The 21,189-nt window shown below is 42.1% G+C and overlaps 1 protein-coding gene across 9 annotated transcripts in view; it reads left to right on the top strand.

The window, feature by feature from the left end:
- LOC135487615 (glutamate receptor ionotropic, kainate 2-like) overlaps nucleotides 1-21,189 on the top strand; it is a 223,255-nt gene that overhangs the window by 137,846 nt on the left and 64,220 nt on the right. For 8 of the 9 annotated variants that reach the window (XR_010446880.1, XR_010446879.1, XM_064771576.1 and 5 more), the window contains exons 5-8: nucleotides 5,398-5,451; nucleotides 7,092-7,256; nucleotides 10,682-10,834; nucleotides 15,176-15,280. Coding sequence is in view for 7 of the 9 variants with exons in the window: in XM_064771576.1 (XP_064627646.1) it covers nucleotides 5,398-5,451; nucleotides 7,092-7,256; nucleotides 10,682-10,834; nucleotides 15,176-15,280 (477 nt within the window). In the remaining 2 variants the exon portion in view is untranslated. The remainder of the gene's footprint in view (nucleotides 1-5,397; nucleotides 5,452-7,091; nucleotides 7,257-10,681; nucleotides 10,835-15,175; nucleotides 15,281-21,189) is intronic. The other variant, XM_064771577.1, reaches the window with a different exon arrangement.

Raw genomic sequence — 21,189 nt, 5'->3', positions numbered from 1 at the left:
GCTGGCGTAACTCTCATTCGTGCAAAGTGTGTGTTTAAGGTTCCTGAAATAACATTTGCTGGCCATGTGGTTGGTAAAGATGGCATTAAGGCTGATCCTGGAAAAGTGGAGGCAATATCAAAAATGCCCCCACCTCTCAGCGTCTCTGATATTCGTAGATTCATGGGTATGGTGAATCATCTCGGTGAATTCATACCCGATCTCTCAACTCACTCTGAGCCTCTCCGACAGTTACTCTCGAACAAACACTCTTGGTATTGGGGTCAGGCTCAAATGGACTCATTCAATAAAATCAAGGAACTCATCTGTAGTGCTCCGACACTGATCTTGTATGATCCATCGCGTGAAATTCGTGTTATTGCGGACAGTTCGTCATATGGACTTGGGGCTGTTTTGAGGCAACTAGACACTGATGATGTTTGGAAACCTGTAGCTTTCGCCTCAAGGTCACTAACACCTGTAGAAACCAGATACGCACAGATAGAAAAAGAAGCTCTTGCATCTACTTGGGCGTGTAGCCGCTTTGATCATTTTCTATCAGGACTGACATTTACACTCGAAACAGATCAAAAGCCGCTGATCGCGTTGCTTGGATCAAAATCTCTTGGGGAGTTACCATCGCGTATTCAAAGGATATGCGTCTCATGAGATTCAGTTACAATATAGAATATGTTCCTGGCAAAGCACTCTATATCGCGGACACATCACGTGCTCCGACCTCTGTCCCGTCCTCTTTCATCGATGATTATCAAATGGGGAGGAGACTGAGGCATATGCCTATCTCATATTTGACGGACTTCCTGCCACAGGTGTGAGGCTCAAACAGATATATGACCATCAGCAACAAGATGAACTCTCGCTACAGTTATGCCATTATATACAGGACGGTTGGCCAGACAAAACTCAGTTGAAAAGCGCACCTCAACAGTATTGGCAACATCGTGGCGAGCTCACTCTTCTACATGGACTCCTGCTCTATCGCCAAAGACTCTTTATACCATCCTCTCTCCGGCTGGAAATGTTAGACCGTGTACATGAAGGGCACCAGGGCATTGTTAAGTGTAGACAACGTGTGCTGCAATCAATCTGGTGGCCCGGCATTTCTCGCCAGAGAGAGGATCTGGTAAAGGGATGTTGGATCTGTGCGAAACTTTCGAGAAGTCCTATGGAGCCACTAAAACCATCGGAAATGCCTATTCGCCCTTGGCAGAAAGTTTCAACGGACTTGTATGAATACCGGAAGAGTTGGTATTTACTCGTTGTAGACCACTTCTCTAGATATATAGAGATGGCGAAACTCGCAGACATGACAAGCGCAACGACAATAATGCACCTGAAGTCAATGTTTGCGAGGCATTGCGTGCCGGAGACAGTCATGAGTGATAATGGCGGGCAGTATATCGCAGATGAATTCAGTAACTTTGCGTAGGACTATGGGTTCACGCATTTAAACATGAGTCCAGGACATTCATCAGGAAAAGTAGAGCGGGCTGTTCAAACTCTGAAGGACATTTTGAAACCAGCAAAAGATTCTTATGCGGCGCTCTTGTATTATCGTAGCACTCCTCTCGCTTGTGTGTTTAGCCCTGCTGAGCTGTTAATGAATCGCAGGCTCCGTACCAAGCTGCCTGTCGTGCCTAAAAGTCTGGAGCCAATCATACCGGATCGCACCACGCTGCACGGAGGAGAACCTACGTAGTCGTTATAGTCGTAACTTCGATGATCGACATCGTACAAGGAAGTTGCCGGTGCTGCCCCCAGGAAACAAGGTTTACATACCAGATCGAAAGGAGACTGGAGTTGTGGAACAGCAGGTTCATGAACGGTCTTATGTTGTGAAGACTCCAACTGGCAAATTCAGGAGAAACCGAGTACAGCTAAATAAGCTGCCTGACAACGTGGAATCTGAAACTTCTAGTGACCCGATTACTCCGAGTTCTAGTACAAACGGTGCTAGTATGAACGCGTCAATTGAAAAGCCTAACTCTGTAGTTGCTACTCAGCAGCCATACGCTACTCGTTCTGGTAGGGTTGTGAAACCTAACCCAAAATATTCCAGTGATTAGTTGGACTGTACCTAAGTATAATGGATGCAGGCGGATCGCTCTCCGTTCTACTTGTGGGCTTTGTGTAAATAGACATTCTACCAGTGTTTTGGTCTTATCTGACTAAGACAGTGTGTTTACGTTGAACTTTGTATTGTGCATTCAGGCTGTTTTAAACAATTTGTGTTCAAGTCAAAATCATTATGGCTATCTTTAAAGCTTAGTGTAGTTTTTGAGCTGTTTACAAGACAATCCGAACTCTTGGACTATGGTGATGAGCTAAAGTGTAGTAAAAGGCAACACTACAGTACATGTAGTTATAACTTGGACAAAGTTAGTTTTTCTTAAAGAAAGGGAGATGTGCTGTTATAGTGTCTTCAAGGCCCACCACGACCCTTCCGGAATTGGTCTCTCTCTCGTTGTTACCTTCAAGCTCTTGAGAATCAATAGTATATTTGTTCATAAAGATCGTCTTAACTCCAATTACTTCTGACTCATCCTGACACGACAGGTGGTGGGGGTCGGATAGCGGGAGGAAGAAGCTACCTCCCACGCAGTTGCATTCCTCGATCTGTAGCCATGACAGAACAGATCACTAGTAGCCTGCGGTGATGATTCTGAAATGTACCTTAGCCTTAACACATAACATGGATCAAGCACACAAACAATACATTAAATTACATGCAGGGAAATATTCACTGAAACAACATTTATGCCTAATGCCCCTGAAAAATGAATAACGCGAAAATGAGGCAAAATGATGTAAAATACACAATAATGTACAAACACGAATGCAATTAATAATTTGATACTGCTAGTTAAATACTAGTACTCAAATTGCATCCTTAGTCCCCAGACCTCTTGAAGATATCAAATTGAAGATATTGAATTGTCACATATCGAATACTAGTTTATCAAACTGTCACGGAACAGCCTTCCCCATTGCTCATGGACAGCACTTTGCTTTGGATGCCAAAATAAGATGATATCTAATTGGCGTTTGCCCCGCAGAATTCCTCTTCAAAGACTGAAATGGTACAGGTCCAAACCTCTATTTGATGTAAAGTGAATATCATCAGTGGACAAACTTGAATTCAGATTCACTAGGACACTCCTATCATGCTTGAATGTTACCAGCGACTTGTTATTCCGAGACTCTCTCTACAACTCATCATTCAGCACTTTCCTTTTAGCGTCGAACTCACAGTGAGATCAACCAACACAAAATCGGTCCACCGCTTGACACCACACTACAACTTTCACTGCAGTATTCTTTTTCATCATCTGCAAGCTTTACAATACTGTCACCTGCTTGTTTGGCACTCGGGCACTATTGGCAATGATCGTTTGTGTCAATATCAAGTACCAATACATCTGTAATACAGTGACGCAAAGAGTCCATATTGAGGCATTCCACTCTACTTATGTCACATCTCAGACCCCCTCTGCCCTCTATGAATACACACTCAAAGGGGAGGCCTAGCCGTGATCCGATATCAAAGTCTCTGTGACTTGCAGCAGCCGGTCCCGTCCTAACCAGGAAACTCTGTATGTTTTTACAAACGAATGTCCTGCTACAAGCACAATCATGCCTGGAGGAGCGATGGCCGGCGAAGACAGAAAAGAAAATCGATCACGACAATAAAAACGACAGAAACACTTGAAATTCAATACAAAACCCATCATCCACGTACTTCCCATCACTATCAACAGTCTATTCGTAATCCTAAGACTGGTCGCCAGTTGTTATGTCCCTGCTCGGGAGAACAACTCGGCCTTCTGCGCTTTTATTGGGGTCTATTCGACCGCGCCTTTATTGGGGTCTATTCGTTCAGCTCGAAACAGAAAAGCGTGAACGCGGATTCAACATAGTACGGTATCTATCTTCACGGTCTAAAACCAGATCAGCACCAAAAGGCTCAGCCGGATTACTGGGTGTAACAAAACTACAGATACAATACAATAACCTCCGACACCAAATTTCGGTTATTCTCGACTTGGCGACCAGGGAGCCAAAATTGATAAAGGAAAAAGGTAAAAAAGTGCGATATGTTGAATATGTCATTTATTAGTGACTTGTTTTCAATAATATTTTTGTTGTAGGTACTCCAAGTAAGTATACATCACATAACATAACGATTTTGATTAGACCTTTATGCAATACATGTAGCTTGTTTCTTAACCAGGATGAATTCGTAACCACTAAATGAATAACTATACGGTGAGCACAATGGCCCCTGGCCTTTTCATTGGTAGTAAGAACTTGACACAGGTGCATGGTTGAGCTCTGTTTTGGGCGAGTTCTGAATTACGGTTTGCCCTCATGGGGTATTTATTATGCGCTAATGTTTGTCGCAGCTTGCCGACGATATCCAGTATGGCTGCAAGGTAGCCATCTTAAATCTCGCATTCCGGACTGACGGTGACTGCAGAAACGGTGACCCAAAGGACTTGGATTTTCTGTGGCATGTTTGGCAGGGGTATTGAGGTTGGGCTTGAATCAATATCCGAGAGATAGCTGCCTGGTGGCCATCCTTAATGATGCATTCTTGACTGTAACTGCTGAATGAGTCAACCGACGGCTTTTAATTTTCTGTGACATGATGGGGTGGGGTTGGTGTGGTGCCCTCTCGATCTTTGGTCTGAAATAAATCCGAGATTGTGGTGGTCTTCCGCTATAGAAATAAACCAAAAAGTCATATCAATGTGGCTGCGTAATGTTCAAACCTCAATCTCGAGTGATAGAAATGGACATCGTATTGCTATACAACTAGACCAAGCAAATATAAGTTACCGACCTATTAACCACCCTCATGGTCATTTGCAGAGCACGGAATGACGGGCGTATATTGTTGCCGTTTTCTCTGAGGTATTAGAGAGTTTTTGCAAGTTATGGAAAGCCAACGTGAACGCCTCATTATTTGACCTCCTAATAACGAAGTCGAACAATGGGATAAGCATTCACGTGGACGTTTCGGGGGATTTGTGAAAACTCCCTATTATCATGAATCTCGATAGAACCATATTTTAATCTGTCACAATATTTTTGAGACAGACATGTTTTCATTGGGGGGGGGGGGGGGGGGGGGGACACACTTGAGAGCATTATATCGGGATTCCATTCAATATCTTTTTTTTTTCATTGCTTTTAATAATTAAAAATGCATTCGTGTTGTCTTTCCTGTTGTGACAGTATGCCCTTTGAAATAAATCAGGCAATTTCGAAAATTTCTAGCAAAAAATATTTGTCATTGGTTAACTTTGCGGCCACCTATACACATTGCCGCTCTCAGTCATCACTTTTTGTACGTGCAAATTATCATGTTATAACAAACATCTTTTTTTATTGCAGGCCTTACAAGAAGGCATGATTGATTCCAGCCATAGTTATATATTAACAAATTTGGTAAGTTATTGGAGACTTATTTCATTCTCGTTGCCTTATTTAATGTCATAAATTCCGGCAAGCTATTTATAGTAACGGTGGAAAGGGATTTTCCCAAAAGTAAAAATCGCCGGGCTAACGGCCGTGGGCAGATGTCATCAACATGTGGAATTAACCAGCCATATCATCAGTCAAAGTTTAAGTGACAGTTTATGAAGATGTTGGTACCTTTTGTAATTGGGAATAATGAACAAAATTTGACCTTCGAATACGGTATTCCCATAAAGGACCTCTGATTTCTAAATGACGTATTCGAAGATGATATATCCGTAGGGGCAGGTGTATTCTGGTTGGATGTGACATCTTCAAGTTAATTAAACGTTTTGCATGACATCTTCAAAAAGGGTATTCCGAACAGAGCGGTGTAGGTGTTTGTTCTAACTGGATGTGACATTGTCTTCAAGTATATCAACCAAAGTCTTCAAAGACGGTTTTACAACACAAATCAGGAGAGTGGTTATTCTGGTCGAGAAGTCTTGAACCAAACTCTGATGCTCATATATCTGTTGTATCTGGATACCCTAATTCCATCCCTTCATTGTGAAACAGACATTTCAAAAAGGTCCAAAATTCACCTTTTTTTATTTCATGTGCCTTTTCAAAAATTCACTCAAGCCCATGAAGTGTGCTTTATGACCATCATTTTTTGGCACTTGCAATTCCAAAGAATGTGTTCGATAGTGACAAATGCACATTTTTGCTTCGGATTTTTATGTTATGATTTTAATCTCATGCATTACCTTTGATAAAGACCCCCAATCCTTCATGTCTGAGCTGAGTTGGCCAAGGACCATGCAGTTACAATAAAATTAACTCATATTAGATTTCCTGTTATGAACATGATCGACCATATTCAATGGGTTTCTGAGTAAACACTACCTACTTTTGTGTGGAAGTCAAAAATCTAAATACGGTTGAATCATTGGCATGTTACGTTTGTTTGGGAATCACTTACAACAGACAGCCCTTGAACAACCCTCTGCTTATGATAGTAATTGAACCATCAATTGTGTTGAATGGCCCCATTCATAAAGACCCTGACTGACTACACTGCTGACCATGAGGGGCGTTCTCAAAGGTCACTAGCGAGCTAAAACTAGTCTTCAAAATGAAGATTTTAGCAGGAATTTTCTAATTAAAACGAAAAAAAACCTTTGTTGCATCAAGTTCACCCATACATTGTGGAAAAGAACGAAAATAAAATAAAATAAAAAAGTTGGTTTTTGGACATTTTAAAAATTGCCTGTTACATAATGAAGATACAGGATTAGCTAGTGCAAATACAACATATACGTTAACAACTAAATATACCATTCTCTGCTCAAAACCACATCCACGTTGAGTGCCTTAGAACAGGAAATTTGTTGCTGTTGAATCTGCCAGTGTTTCAAATTTGTTTGATGTTGTCTGTTAGCGCTTTGGTAACCATAGATGACAGTGTTTTGTTGACACTGACTGAATCCCAACACTGGTTTTGACATAACTTCAACTTCACAATGGGGAAGTAAAACATGTAAAACAAACGGAACCGCTTAAAATGTGAGGAAAGTCACGTGTTTCACATTACTGATTTCATCATGTGTCATCCGTCCATTTTTCAGGATATAGAAAATTTAGACATGGAGGATTTCCGTCATAACTTTGTTAACTTGACGGGATTTCGGATTATACCGAGGGACAGGGACGTCGACGATGTATTAAGGGAGATGTTTCAATATGACGAAAAATCGAATGGAGAATTACAAAACGCATCATCGGCAATGGCGGTAAGTTGGGTTTATATGTTTATTTTGTACTAACAGGTACAGCATATAAATTTCCGTGCAGGGCAAAAAACGTTTTGTGCGGGTTCCAAACCAGTTACACTTACACTGTCATATAATCTTTACAAGCACACTAACATTTTTTAACACAATTTCGTTTTACCAGTTATACTTAGATGTTATCATATGAGCAGGGCCGTGTCAGTCCCGGTATCATGGCCATAGAACCCATATCAGCCAGAGGGCACAGTTTGCGCCAAACAACAGGGACCCGACAACAGTATTGATGTCAACTTGAGAGAATGGAATTATAACCAAAAGCAGCTGACCCACCTCCCTGTCAATAGCTGTGACAAACCAAACATTACTGCCACGCCACAACCAAGAATTACCAAAGGCTTTATTAAACCAATTGACACAAGTCGCGAAGGCTATCTACTATATGCATGACGAATACAAAAGGGCAAACAGTTATTAAATGCCAGAAGTTAACGACCACTTGGTAATAAAACAGAATTAGTTATTGAATCTTCTATTGAATGACACCAATTACCTCAGTATCACTTTGGTTATATGATATAATAAAGATGAAAGGTTCAATGTCCGTGCAAGGAGGATACCGCGGTGACGTCACATCACGTGATCCCGACCCATATTAGTGATCGCTGTGGCCAATCAGATTCAGTCTACTGACAGCACCAGCACTGAACACATCTCCGCGTCTCACTGTCTGGTGCGCTCCTGTACACAAAAACACCAATAGACACGAAATATTGCAATACCTAGTATGGATTCTTCCTGTGTAAAATAAAATTTACAGAGCAGATTAACTTCCACGAATAAAAAAGACGTTTGGCGTGGCCAAAGTGCGGAAATAATGTCTCCGCTAAAATACACTACGAAATACACTAGGCAATGCACTACGCAATATACAGTAGAGATGCAGTTGAGTTTGTTATTGTTTTGACTTAGAAGCCCGCCCATATCATAATATATTCATGTATTCATGAAGTATGAACTCATTTCTGTCCCATACAACTCTAAGAACAGTCAATTTCTCCTTAAATCATCACCGAAACCGCGATATCCGCAGGAAGATTTCGTTCCAGTGTCCGAAAATGCATGATCTTACAGGGGCGCTAACTCGACAAATAGAGGGGATCTATGGGGATCTATGCGAGTTTTAGGTATTACAGGTCTCGAACTTGTAAAATCTGTGAGCATGCCTCCAAATCCCATTATGATAATGAAGAGATTGCCCCATATCTGGGAGACTGTTTTGAAACCATCGCTAATTTTGGAAGATCGGTGCCCGGCTATTTGGTTTAAAAAACCCAATTTTTCCCAATCAAAACAGCACTTTTCATTATTCAAATGATAGCTTATTGTCTGAAGACTTATTTCCTAGCAGAAAAGTACTAATAACTCTGATTTGATGCGAAAAATCTAACTTTTTTGATGACTTGATTTTCCCTTGGCCGTGGATCGAGTTTGTTTACAATATGCAGCGCCATCTTGGAAAAGCCGTGACGTCACCGCGGTATCCTCCTTGATGTCCGTGAACGTAATATTTAATGTATAATCAAGTTTGTTGAAAAGAGAAGACCTTAGTTCAGAGGTAAGTTTTCAGTCAAGTAGAAAATAGCATTCATCTTCGACAGAGCCATCATTACAAAAACTGCAAGTTCTGGATTCCCTTGGTATGGGGGTCTTTTGTGTATATTGGTTTCAATGTTCAATCTATGAGCACTAGTTCGAAGTCGGGAAATAATTATCAGTGCTAAATTGGGGTTTCAGTAGTTTGTACGACCTGAGCTATTGATTGCACTGTCCACATTGCATTCGCCCAAGAGCTCCTGACTCGGCGACTACTGAATTCAATCGGAGGCAAATGATGTTACCGCGACATCGAGACAATACCGATGGCGTGACTTCTGCTGAGTTAAGGTCGCACCAGCCAGTGCGTAGGCCAGGCCTACCTCAGGGCTACCTGTCTCTAAAAATGATGCGACGTCATTTCATGCATACCCCTGTTCCAGCGGCTGTAGAACTGGCAGTATCTCACTCTCACACAAACTTTTCCATTTCCGAATAGCTTGTCACGCGTGGAATACACCTGGCCAAGTTTCAATCTCGTCTGATCTCGACATAAAATCATGCATAGACTGATGCAGCAAAATGCATGAGAAACCCTATATGTCAACGCAAATTCGAAATATTTCACCTTTATGCCTTATAACTTCACGATTAACAAGGATGGTGGAAAAAAATCATACACATCTACTTATCACCTTGAGAAAGCCAAATGACATCTATTCCAATCTTTTATAAGACCCCCTTTAGGAGGGGCTCTTAAGATACACGTGTGTGCTGGAGTATATAATGTAAATGAAGTGAAATAAAGAGAGTAAATATTGTATATCCAACAAACAATTTTTTTTGGTTTTTCAAAATGGCGCTGAATAAATAAATCAGACCAGTTGTAGCGCTGAATTATAAATCAGACCAGTTGTAACAGGTTACGAGAACATCTAATTTAAATCTTCATGGGAATTCGCTACATATGCCTAAGAAATTGGCCAATTATATTGATATTTTTATTAGAGAAATATCCGTCATAAATAATGACAGAAAAGGTGGTTTTATATCAATTTTGTGTCGACATGGTCGAGGTCACGTGACATAAACAAAACAATCGCACACACCCGTCCAAAAAAGGCACTTTAAGAAAAACAAATACGTTTTCCCTGCTTAAAACCACACTGACGACTAAGTTATATTGGTCTACTGCCCAAATCTGAAGTATCAAAATGAATCACAAACTAGAACTAGCTCTATTCAGCTATAGTTGCGTGAAAAATTCGGGTGAGCGGCGTACATTCTGCACCCTAGCGGCCAAAAAATAAACTACTTTCAGCTGTCTGCTCCGGTCTCGTTAGGGAGTTTTTCCCAAATGTACGCGATGATGACGTGCCCCATTAACAGGACGTAACATCTATTTTAAAATGCGTTTCCATCGTGAATGCATAAGGACAACCCATTTGTGTCGTATATCACTGGAAATGCCCGATTCCCGTGAATAAGGACAATCAAAATGTATTACATTACCAAAACAAAAATGTGTCGGAAGGAACTATATGGATGGTCCCATCGCACCCCCCCCCCCTCGTCAGAGCTACCCCTTCAAAAAATACATCGGACATTTACATTTGACTAAGTAGCAATAGAGATAGAGTAGGCCCATCTGTATCCATGGTAATCACTCGAGATTAATGAACCAGCGCGCGTGCATTTTTATGATCAAAAGTAATCCTGTCAGCAAGAACCACTTGGTATCACTAGTCGATAAAATGCTATCTGTTTCTCCTCTTTAGTTGATTTATTTGGTAATAGTGATATCAATCTTTAAAACATTGTTTAACTTCCAGACAGAAGCTGCATTGATGTATGATGCCGTTTATATGTTAGCCAAAGGACTCGAAGAAGTGGACCACAGTCAGGACATCCGGTTATTTAATCTCTCGTGTTATGAAGACAAACAATGGCCATTTGGGAGCAGCTTCTTTAATGCTATGAATTCAGTAAGTCTTAACAAGAATGTATAAAAATACGTTTATCATTCGTAAAGTGACAAAAGTTGAGGGCTTACTGGACTTTATGCAAAGAAAGCAATTGTATTGTATTTTCTTATACAATACACAGCCGGATCATTCTAGGATCGTGGTTACATGGGGAGTTATCATTGCAAAAGTAGGCCAAACGCAAGCTGGAGTCGATCAAGCTAGCACACATAACTCTAGTACGTACAAGCCATGACATAGAACTCAAGTACACATAAGGTTACACATAAGGTTTTATGCCGAAGTGATGGAATACTATTTTTAGTTACAGGTGATTCACTGGCAGTTAAAGGGACAATTATCTTGCCACATTAGGTTAGTTTGGAATATGAGTTTGGCTAAGTTCATGGTGATGGATAGGTCGCGCCAGCATCTAACCGAGCATATATTTGCCTTTATGGTCATAGAGGGTGCTACCAGTGCAAATCACTGGCAGTTAAAGGGAGCTTGTGTAATTTAATAGGGTAGTTTGGAACATCAATTTTGGCTGGTTCATGCGAATTGATAGGTGGCGCCAGCATCTAACTATGCGTATATTTGATGCTATGTTCATAAATAGAAGGGCTACAAGTGCAAATCACTGGGACTATTATCTTGTGACATGGGGATGGATAGGTGGCGCCAGTGCGACGAATGGAAGGCATGTTACATATTGAGGTAAATAGGGGCAGAGACCCGCACCACACAAAAGAGTAAATCTCCAAATCGAACCCATGACTGAGGCACTACAACACCCCATTGAAATGAATATTCAAGAATCGAACCCATGACCGAAGCACTACACCACCCCATTGAGGAGTAACTATCAAGAATTATACCTATGACCAACGCACTACACCATCACTTTGAGGAGTAAATCTCCAGATTCGAACCCATCTCCGCGACGCTAATAATTATCACCACGCGGCGGAAATCATTTCGGGCACGGCGGAAACAATTATGGCCACACGGCGGAAATCATTTCGGACACAGTGGAAATGATTATCGCCGTGGCGCTAATAATTATCATCACGCGGCGGAAATCATTTCGGGCATGGCCGAAACAATTATCGCCTCGGCGGAAATAATTATCACCACGCGGCAGAATTCATTTCGGGCATGGCGGAAATAATTATCGCCGCGGCAGTAACAATTATCGTTACGCGGCCGGAATTAAAAAGCGCTTTAATGCAAAACAATTATATTTAATTCCAGAAAAAACAAATATTCAAGAAAAAAATAATGATGACACTTTCCAGCCACCGTATTATCCTATTTCAAGTGCACTTGGTCATTCAGTGGTCGGGGCGTCAGTGCTTTTATACGCCCGTCGCAAGACGGACGTATCATGGTATGGGCCTGTCGTGCGTTGTGCAATGTGCGTCGAGCATCCGGGCTATGACTTTAGATCCGCTTCAAATTTCACTCTTTGACCACTAGGGGGCATTATGCGAAAACACCAAAAGTGCTACCTCTTAGAAGGGACTTAATATATCATACGGGTGTTGACCTTGACCTACATTTCAAGTTCGTAGAGGTCAGATTACGAAATGTGAACATTTCGTAACAACTGAAGCTAATGATCCCAATCTCTGTACAATATGTACCCCTTGACGCAAGGGCCCAAAGCCCGCGTAGCGACAAAAAAGCGAAGCTGGCGAAACATTTATAACGGGTCACCGTCACTTATTATTGGACTTATAGCGCATTTACGGGCTTGCAACTATTTTGCTTTATAGTGTCACCAGGAAAGAAAAGCATGCGACCTAACGCCGATCTATTTGTATAAAGTGATAATTGGAAGGTATTTAGTAGGAAATATCAATAAAATAATCATTCCATGTCGTCTTTTGAGGGCATCTAAAAAATATATGTGTACGTCACCGGAGTCTCTGCAATGATAATTTTATCACAGCAGTCTCGCGCAAGTAGAAGTTCTTTACCTATTAGTTCTTCACTTATTAGTCTGGCGCAAAGCCAGACGTTTTTCATTACGATTTCACTACGATGTTTGACCAGAAGGAGCAGTGCGCGAGATATGCTAATGAGTAGACTTCCATCGCTTGAGTTTCGGAAGAATGTTCCATATCGCGCTAAGCTGAACACTGCTGACCATGACAGGCGTGCATTGGACTGACTGGCGCCATGCCTAGTCTCTCTTAAAGCACAGTCAACAGACACCAACCCCCTCAGACTCAGAAACCACAAACGCCCAACCCTTCCTGCTACCTTAATACTTCTGGGTGACAGTGACTCATAGACCAACTTTCGGCCTTATAGCTGGGGGCGCTTTGCGAAGAACACAAAAGTATGATAACGCGGTTAATTTTGGCCGCAGCGTACTGAAATTCTAATGGCAGGTACTTTTTATGAGGAGACATAAGGTGCCATACTCGTTTAACCTTTACCTCTTTTCAAGGTCATGTCACACTGCAAAATGTTCACATTTCGTAACCCCTTCAGCTATTGATCCCAATATCTGTACATACGTATCCCTAGGTGATAGTAACTCATAGATCAACTTTCAACCTAAAATCAGTCCCACTTTCGCCTCTAGGTGGCGTTATATTAAGACATAAAAAGTTCGATTACTCACCAATGGATGGTCGGATTGGTTTCATATTACTGTGGGACTGGGATGTGGGAGCTGGGTAGTTGCCTATAGTGATTTTCGGCCCAATCCTATATCTGGTATGGCCGCAATCTTGGATTTCGCATTGTAACTGCTGAACGAGTTGCCCCATGTTCTTGAATTTAATTTGACATGATGAGGTGGAATGGGGGAGGGGGACCTATTAATTTTGGGCCTGATCCAATATCAAGAATATGGCTGCCAAGTGGCCATCTTGGATTTTACATCCTGGACTGTAACTGCAGAACGAGTTGCCTCATGGGCTTGACATTTTCTATAGCATGATGATTGATGGGCAGGGGTTGGAGAGGTGCCCGATCCATTTTGGGCCCGAACCGATATCAAATTGGCTTCCAAGTGGTCATCCTGGCTCGTGCATTCTGGACTGTAACTGCTGAATAAGACAACTGATGGCTTTCAATTCTCTATGGCATGGTTTGGTGGGGTGGGAGAGGTGGCCACCTTGTTGCCCTTGTAGTGGTCTTCATCCTTCATAGAAATATACCACCAAGCCATATCAATGCAGCGGCATAATGTATAAAGTACAAGTCACATTCTCAAGTGATAGAAGTGCTTTACCACCATGCAACCATAATAGCCAGTCGATTTCCATACTTCGTGGTTATATCCGCACTTTCGGAGAAAGTTCGGATATAGGTTTGTCCGTCCGTCCGGCCGTCCGTCTGCATGTCACACTCTTGTGACCTCTCTACATTCTGAACGAGTTCACCTAGACATGTCATATTTGGTGTGCACATGTATGGGGTGAATATCAAGGCCAAGTTCGATAATGGCTGATTTCGCATTCAAGATGGCCGACTGGCGGCCATTTTGTTGTAAAACTTGGAAATGCCTTGTGACCTCTCTACATTCTGAACGAGTTCACCTAGACATTTCATATTTAGTGTACACGTGTATGGGGTGAATATCAAGGCCAAGTTCGATAATGGCTGATTTCGCACTCAAGATGGCCGACTGGCGGCCATTTTGTTGTAAAATTTGGAAATGCCTTGTGACCTCTCTACATTCTGAACGAGTTCACCTAGACATTTCATATTTAGTGTACACGTGTATGGGGTGAATATCAAGGCCAAGTTCGATAATGGCTGATTTCGCACTCAAGATGGCCGACTGGCGGCCATTTTGTTGTAAAACTTGGAAATGCTTGTGACCTCTCTACATTCTGAACGAGTTTACCTAGACATTTCATATTTAGTGTACACGTGTGTGGGGTGAATATCAAGGTTAAGTTCGATAATGGCTGATTTCGCATTCAAGATGGCCGACTGACGGCCATTTTGTTGTAAAATTTGGAAATGCCTTGTGACCACTCTACATTATGAACGAGTTTACCTCGACATTTCTCGCTATAGAAATAGACTACCCAAAATAATAATAAAAACTACTAAAACCATCAGCTTCCTTATTTACTATTCTGTTCCATTCCATAACACTACCATCAACCTGATTTCACCAAAGTGCGGATATACTAGCGTTTGCGAGCAAACGCGGTACCTCTGGTTAGTTTTGGAATGTGGAGTGACCGGTGTATTTTTTTGCCGCTTTGTGGTGCACTTGTTTAACTTTGCCGCGAGGGCTTTTATGCATTCATGTCAGCCTTATCTTCGCTGCAATTGACTGATGTAACCAGCTTTAATGATATATGTTAGTATATATTCTAACTTTTCCAGGTATCTTTCAATGGTTTGTCTGGAAGGGTTATGGGTTTGAAGGAAGGTAGAAGAATCGATTTCAATCTCGAGATTCTCTTCATGACAACCAAAGGGCTGCAAAAGGTAAGGCCAGCATGTTGAATGAAAATAATCTTTAAAGCTGACATGCATGCAAAAAAACAGCCAAGTTAGACAAACAAAGGTCCACCAGTTCAGCCTCGCCTTGCCAGGTGGCAATCGTGCCCGATCCCAAATTTTAGGTAGCTTCCATAATTGCCCTGGCCCCAAATGTTTAATCACTATTACAAGAAACTTGTAAAACTTTATCCAGCCAAAATATGACATTTTGCCTCGATACATTTTTTTTTAATTTACAAATTGAGCAATATCATGCCTTTTTAAAACAATTTTGATTGCACTAGCACTATTTGCGCAAGGCTACATATTTCGCGGCAGGAGACAAGAGTGAAGCGTCTTTATGGAACTTCACCTTCGCTATTACGGTTAATTCCGGCTGATTTCCGACTCACATTAATCGGTCAAACGATCAGCGCGTAACCTTGGAGGGTGGCGTATCATATGACGTAGTCATTAGTGCATAGTTAAAAAAGTCACATTAGGGGCAATTAGTGGGTTCTTTTGGTATGAACAGGCAACTTATGTGAATTTCCTATTACATGTAATTTCAAATAGACATTTTACTGACTTATGCGGGAAATTTTGAGTTTTACTGATTGAATCGATTTTGTTACATGACGAGTGGTATCTCTTTCAACTGGAATATTTTTTCACCGCGTTTGGAGGCAAATGTACCAGCAGTTCGCACTGGTGCTACTCTATATCGACTACACTTTGCCCCCTCAAGAAGTGTTTTGAAATCGAATACTTCCACATCAGACAGTTCCCCAATATACTAATTCGTGTACTAAACAAGACAAACATCTTTTTACAGCTAGAATTAGCACGACAGCTGTGTGTTCCTATTATCCGCATAGGAGGTCATGCGGATCTCGCTATTGGGTATCTTACGATTTCATTATGCCGATGTTGTAATTAAAAGGACAATTTTAAAAGTCCACATTATCGGGGGAAATGGTAAGATTGAAGGCCCTATATTGATATAATACGTGGCCTGTATGCAATTGGTCCCTGTTGCAGCCCGATTCCACAGTGCATCCTATTTGTGCGCGGGCTTACAGTATCACTGGCAGGTATCGGGAAGTAAGATGAATGGGATCAAGAAATATGCAAACTCAAATCAAACTGCATTGGAAGGGAGAGGGTGGGGGGGGGGGACATGGTTAATCCAAGTTGAGACCCGCAACGCTCCTGTGTTACTCAATTCAAATTGGAAAAAGGATACTACTATATGTCTTGGGGGATAAATTAGGGCCCGGGGAACAAAACGTCCATGTTGTTAGGCCAGTAGTTCCGTCTTCGCACTACAACAAATTTTCTAACATCCACGTCGCCCCTTCGCCGCCTTGAACTTCTGCCAAACAGACAAGAAAGTGACAGATGAGTCCGCTCACTCACTGCTGGGAGCACTGTCGATCTGCCCGATTTCGCAGGGCACCCTGCTTGTGCGTTAGCTTACAGTATTGAGTATTGGGGAGAAAGATGAATTGTGCCAGCCTATTTTCCCAATGATACAGCATACCATCTTATTCTCCTTTTCTCAATCTATATTATATGCGAGAACACTGTTTCTTGCGCACACTCTTTGAGAGTCTGGGCTCATGTACTGTACCACTGAGGGTCAACATATATTTGTTGAGTATTAATCTGGGTTTGTAGCCCCCCAAAAAACTAATATAACTGGAGTGAATGGATGATTTTGGAGTCATTTTATCCGTGTGGTTGCTCCAATCTATTTTCAGATGTAATGGGATTTCCTGTTGGAATGACATTATCAAGGGAATTCCTGTGAGATTGCAATGGGGTTCTTTCTTGGAATCCTGGGGCCAATTCCATAAAAGCATTCTAGGCCTAGTTGGTTGCTAAACTTCATTCCAGCTCTAGTTTCATGCTAATTCTATTCCATAAAACCGTTCTAAGCTTAGCAAAGTTCCTAGTTGCTTACTATTTCTAGAATAGGTCTTGGGTACTTCTAAATCCTTAGCACATTTCTAAAGTCATTTCACCTCTGGACTTCGAAGGGTAAGGATGGCGAGACGGATCCTGGAACTTGCTGAATTGCGTAGAGCAATGCGAAGAGAACGCGTTTTCCGTGATCGTCGAAACCCTTTGGACATTTTTGGTGATGCAGAACTTGTTAAGAGGTATCGATTCTCGAGGGAGGGGATAATGTTGATAACGGACATTGTTGCCCCGGATATTGAACATCCTACAAGGAGAAACTTCGCCCTACTCCCATCTCAGCAGGTGTTGATAGTACTTCAATATTATGCAACTGGCACCTTCCAATATGTTGTTGGGGATCCTCTACAAGTATCTCCGCAAACTGCTTGGCGTGCTATTCATCGTGTGACGGATTCTCTCGCAGAGAAGATAGGTGACTATGTGAAATTCCCTGATGCACGAAATATAGCCCAAATCAAGGATGGATTCTATAGGATGAGACGTGTACACTTTCCAGAAGTGATAGGCTGCGTGGACGGAACTCATGTTTGGATGTGTTCTCCACATGAGAACGATATCGACTATATCAACAGAAAAGGATATCATTCAATTAATGTGCAAGTCATATGTGATCACAAGAGGAAATTCATCAACATCGTGGCAAGATGACCTGGAGGAGCACACGATAGCAGAATATTGAGGACAAGTCAGATTTGGGATCTCATGGAGAGTGGTGCTATTGGTGGGTTCATCCTTGGTGATAGCGAATATCCGTGCCGAAGCTGGCTTATGACACCACTTCTGAATCCGCACACAGCTTCTGAGCGGCGTTACAATTCAGCTCAAAAGCGTACTAGGGTTTTGGTTGAACAAACGATTGGCAGGTGGAAACGTAGGTTCCATACCTTACACCTTGAAAGTCGTTTGAGAAATCCAGAGGATACCTGCAAAGTAATTGCAGCAACAGCTGTGCTGCACAATATCGCAGTGGACAGAAACGAGCCTCAGGTTGATGATATTGAACCTGGGTGTCGACAACCTGATCTGGAGGAATATACTGGACATTCAAGCAAATGGACACCGAGCACGTGCCTTATTGATACAGAACAGATTCGAACAGGAGTATAAATGGGTACCGGTCTGAAAGGATCAAGTGAACGCTGTATGAGTTGCTCCTTGAGTTCCCCTGAAAGGTTTCAGGAGAGACTGGGTAATAATGTAAAGCGCTTCGAGCGGGAGAACAGCCTGGATACTGCGCTATATAAATCCCAACATTATTATTATTATTAATAAACAAGAAGATGCAGAGGATATGCTAGTATGGTCACTCTTTATTTTGAGAACTTACTCCCATGCCTTGTCAAAATATCACCTATACATGTAAATAGTAGTTGTTGTGGAGTAAGTTGCCGTTGCCGAGTATGGCTCACAGGTGAAAGAATACTTGACCATCGTCTTTGGGCGAGTTCACTTCATTTACTTTATGCTGCAAAAGTCGAATCTGTAACTTAAGTTTCTTTCTTTTCAATTTAAGATTTTTTCGTTTGAGAAGTTCATTTTTTTTCTCAATGTGAACTAAATCATCGAATGAGGCGTATTTCCTTGGAATCGTGCTTGACGACGGAGTTCCGGTACGGCTTGTGGTTGCACTTGATGTCGCTTCCTCAGCCGGTTCTGCAGTTTCATTCGAATGGTCGCCATCATTGTCGGAATCTGAAACAAGAACTTTTTCAATGAAAGGTGACAGAAATATTTCCAACATTATAACTGTTCAACAGTATACTGTATGATCGCAAATTTGTCAGTTATATTAAATGGTATGTAACTTTAAAAACTGTGTTATTCTGTAGTGTTCTTGCAGTGTGTGTTTCTTCCAGCCATCTGTAAACAAAGGTAGTCCTGACTTACCTGCATCGGATGATAATTGGTCTTGGGATGCCGACACTGTAGCAGGAGTCTCAACACCCTTCAGCCCCTTGAACCCAGGGGTTTCTTCACATAGATCTAGGATTTTCTGCTGGGCTGGGTTGGGCTCAGTTGTGGGTTTTCCACCCCCTGTCTTGTTGCGTGATTTCTTTTTCTCCAGAAGCTTCTCTCGAGATTCCATCTTCAGTTTGGAAAGCTTCAATTTCAGATTATCCTTAGAACGTTCAATATGCGGGAATCTTGCCTTGTGTTGTGCACAGATATTGTCCCATGCTTTGTTCTTCTTCGCGTTGATATTGGCATCCCTGTGTGGTGCGTCTATGATATTCTTAAACTCTTCGTAGCACTCAGCAAGAAAAAGGTTTTCCTGGGCCGCGTAGTTAGGCTTCCTTTGCCTCTTTCCAGCTTGAACAACTTTTGCAGTTGCCATTTTGAAGCGTCTGCTCTACAGCCCCATTCTGAATACACACCAAATGCTTAGGCCTAACGCCATGTCCTGTATTTAACCCTTTCCCTATTGTGAAATGAAATTGACCAATGTGGTTTTGTGGTTTCGTAATGAACACACCATTCCAGCCAATGCTTAGCAAGCAACTAGTAAGAATGGTTCATAGAATGGTTTTAGGGAATACGATTAAGTTGCTTGCTAACAAGCAACCAACTAAGCATTTGTAATCTTGCTAAGGCCTAGTAACATACTAAGTTAGAATGCTTTTATGGAATTGGCCCCAGGTGTCTTATGGTAGCCTTATACAGTCGTCAGGACTTGCCCCAATATATTTTTGATTCCTATGACATCATCACCCAAAGGACGTGGTTTGTGGTATTTTATATGAAACCATGTGAGTCTTTTTCAGTATCACCAGTCATACGTCATCTTTACAATTATGCTTTTTGTCACACTCCTTCTGGAGACTGGCCACGCGTCGGCCGGGACACTCCATACTAACGGAGAGGAATGGTGTTAAGAGAACTCTCCACCAGTCTGGGGGTTGGGGATGGTGTCTAAAAAGGCTGTCCACCGGTCTGGATGGCGGTAGCGGGATGGTGTCGGGACTCTCCACTAGTCAAGAGGGAGTGGGGTGGTGTCAAAAGGGTTCTTCAACAGTCTGGGGGTGGTGCCTCAGAAGGGCTCTCCACCAGTCTGGGGCCGGTGGGAGGCATCAAAAGGGTTCTTCACCAGTCTGGGGTGGGGGGGGGGGGGGCAAAAGGGCTATCCACCTGTCCGGACTGGAGGGAGGGGATGGTGTCTAAAGGGATCTTCACCGGTTACTCCCCATTCGTTTTTTTTTTGGGGGGGGGGGGGCTGCTGCTATATGAAAGGACCTGTGGTTATGTATCACAAACAAACAGCCCGATTACTTGGTGGTATACATGATACATTTAGGCCTTCGTCCTGTATCTTGTAGTGGACGGGGGGGGGGGGGGAGTAATGTGACAAGAGGGCAAACTTTTCCTACATCACTGTTTTGCTGACATAAACTGAGTTGTGGTTGAGATGGTGTGGGGGGGGGGGGGGCTGCTGACCATGTCTTACATGGGATCCTATATACATCACTGCATCATAATCAATTAAATCACACTATTCAATTAACACCGCCCATAATTCAACACTCCTCAAGGTACACTCTTCTCCTCCAGCATGTCCTGGGGAGGAGTCCCATGCTTGATCTATAATAATTGTGGTGTAGGCAAATAATTTGTTGTTCTTGAACTATCCCATCTCAACATGCCTGCCCCAAGGGTAATTTGCTAGTACTCAATAAGCTAAAATAAAACGAAAAGAAATGCCATAATAATTCAACGGCTGTTTTATTGCGAAACCAAGAAGAAAACACCGTATACACACCGAAAATACGCAAATTAATTGCAGTTTTCGCTTATGATTACATGAAGTTGAAAGCTCAACCGTTATACGGTTAAATACTAAACTTGTACACCAAAAGAACTATATGACCAAAAACTGATCAGGAAATTATACAACATAAAGGCATAGACAATCTGCCTAGAGGCAGACGCAGGAC

The sequence above is a fragment of the Lineus longissimus genome, chromosome 5 (assembly GCF_910592395.1).
Source record: "Lineus longissimus chromosome 5, tnLinLong1.2, whole genome shotgun sequence".
Classification (NCBI taxonomy): domain Eukaryota; kingdom Metazoa; phylum Nemertea; class Pilidiophora; order Heteronemertea; family Lineidae; genus Lineus; species Lineus longissimus.
The sequence above is the reverse complement of the archived record's forward strand: the minus strand, read 5'-3'. Positions and strand labels throughout refer to the sequence as shown.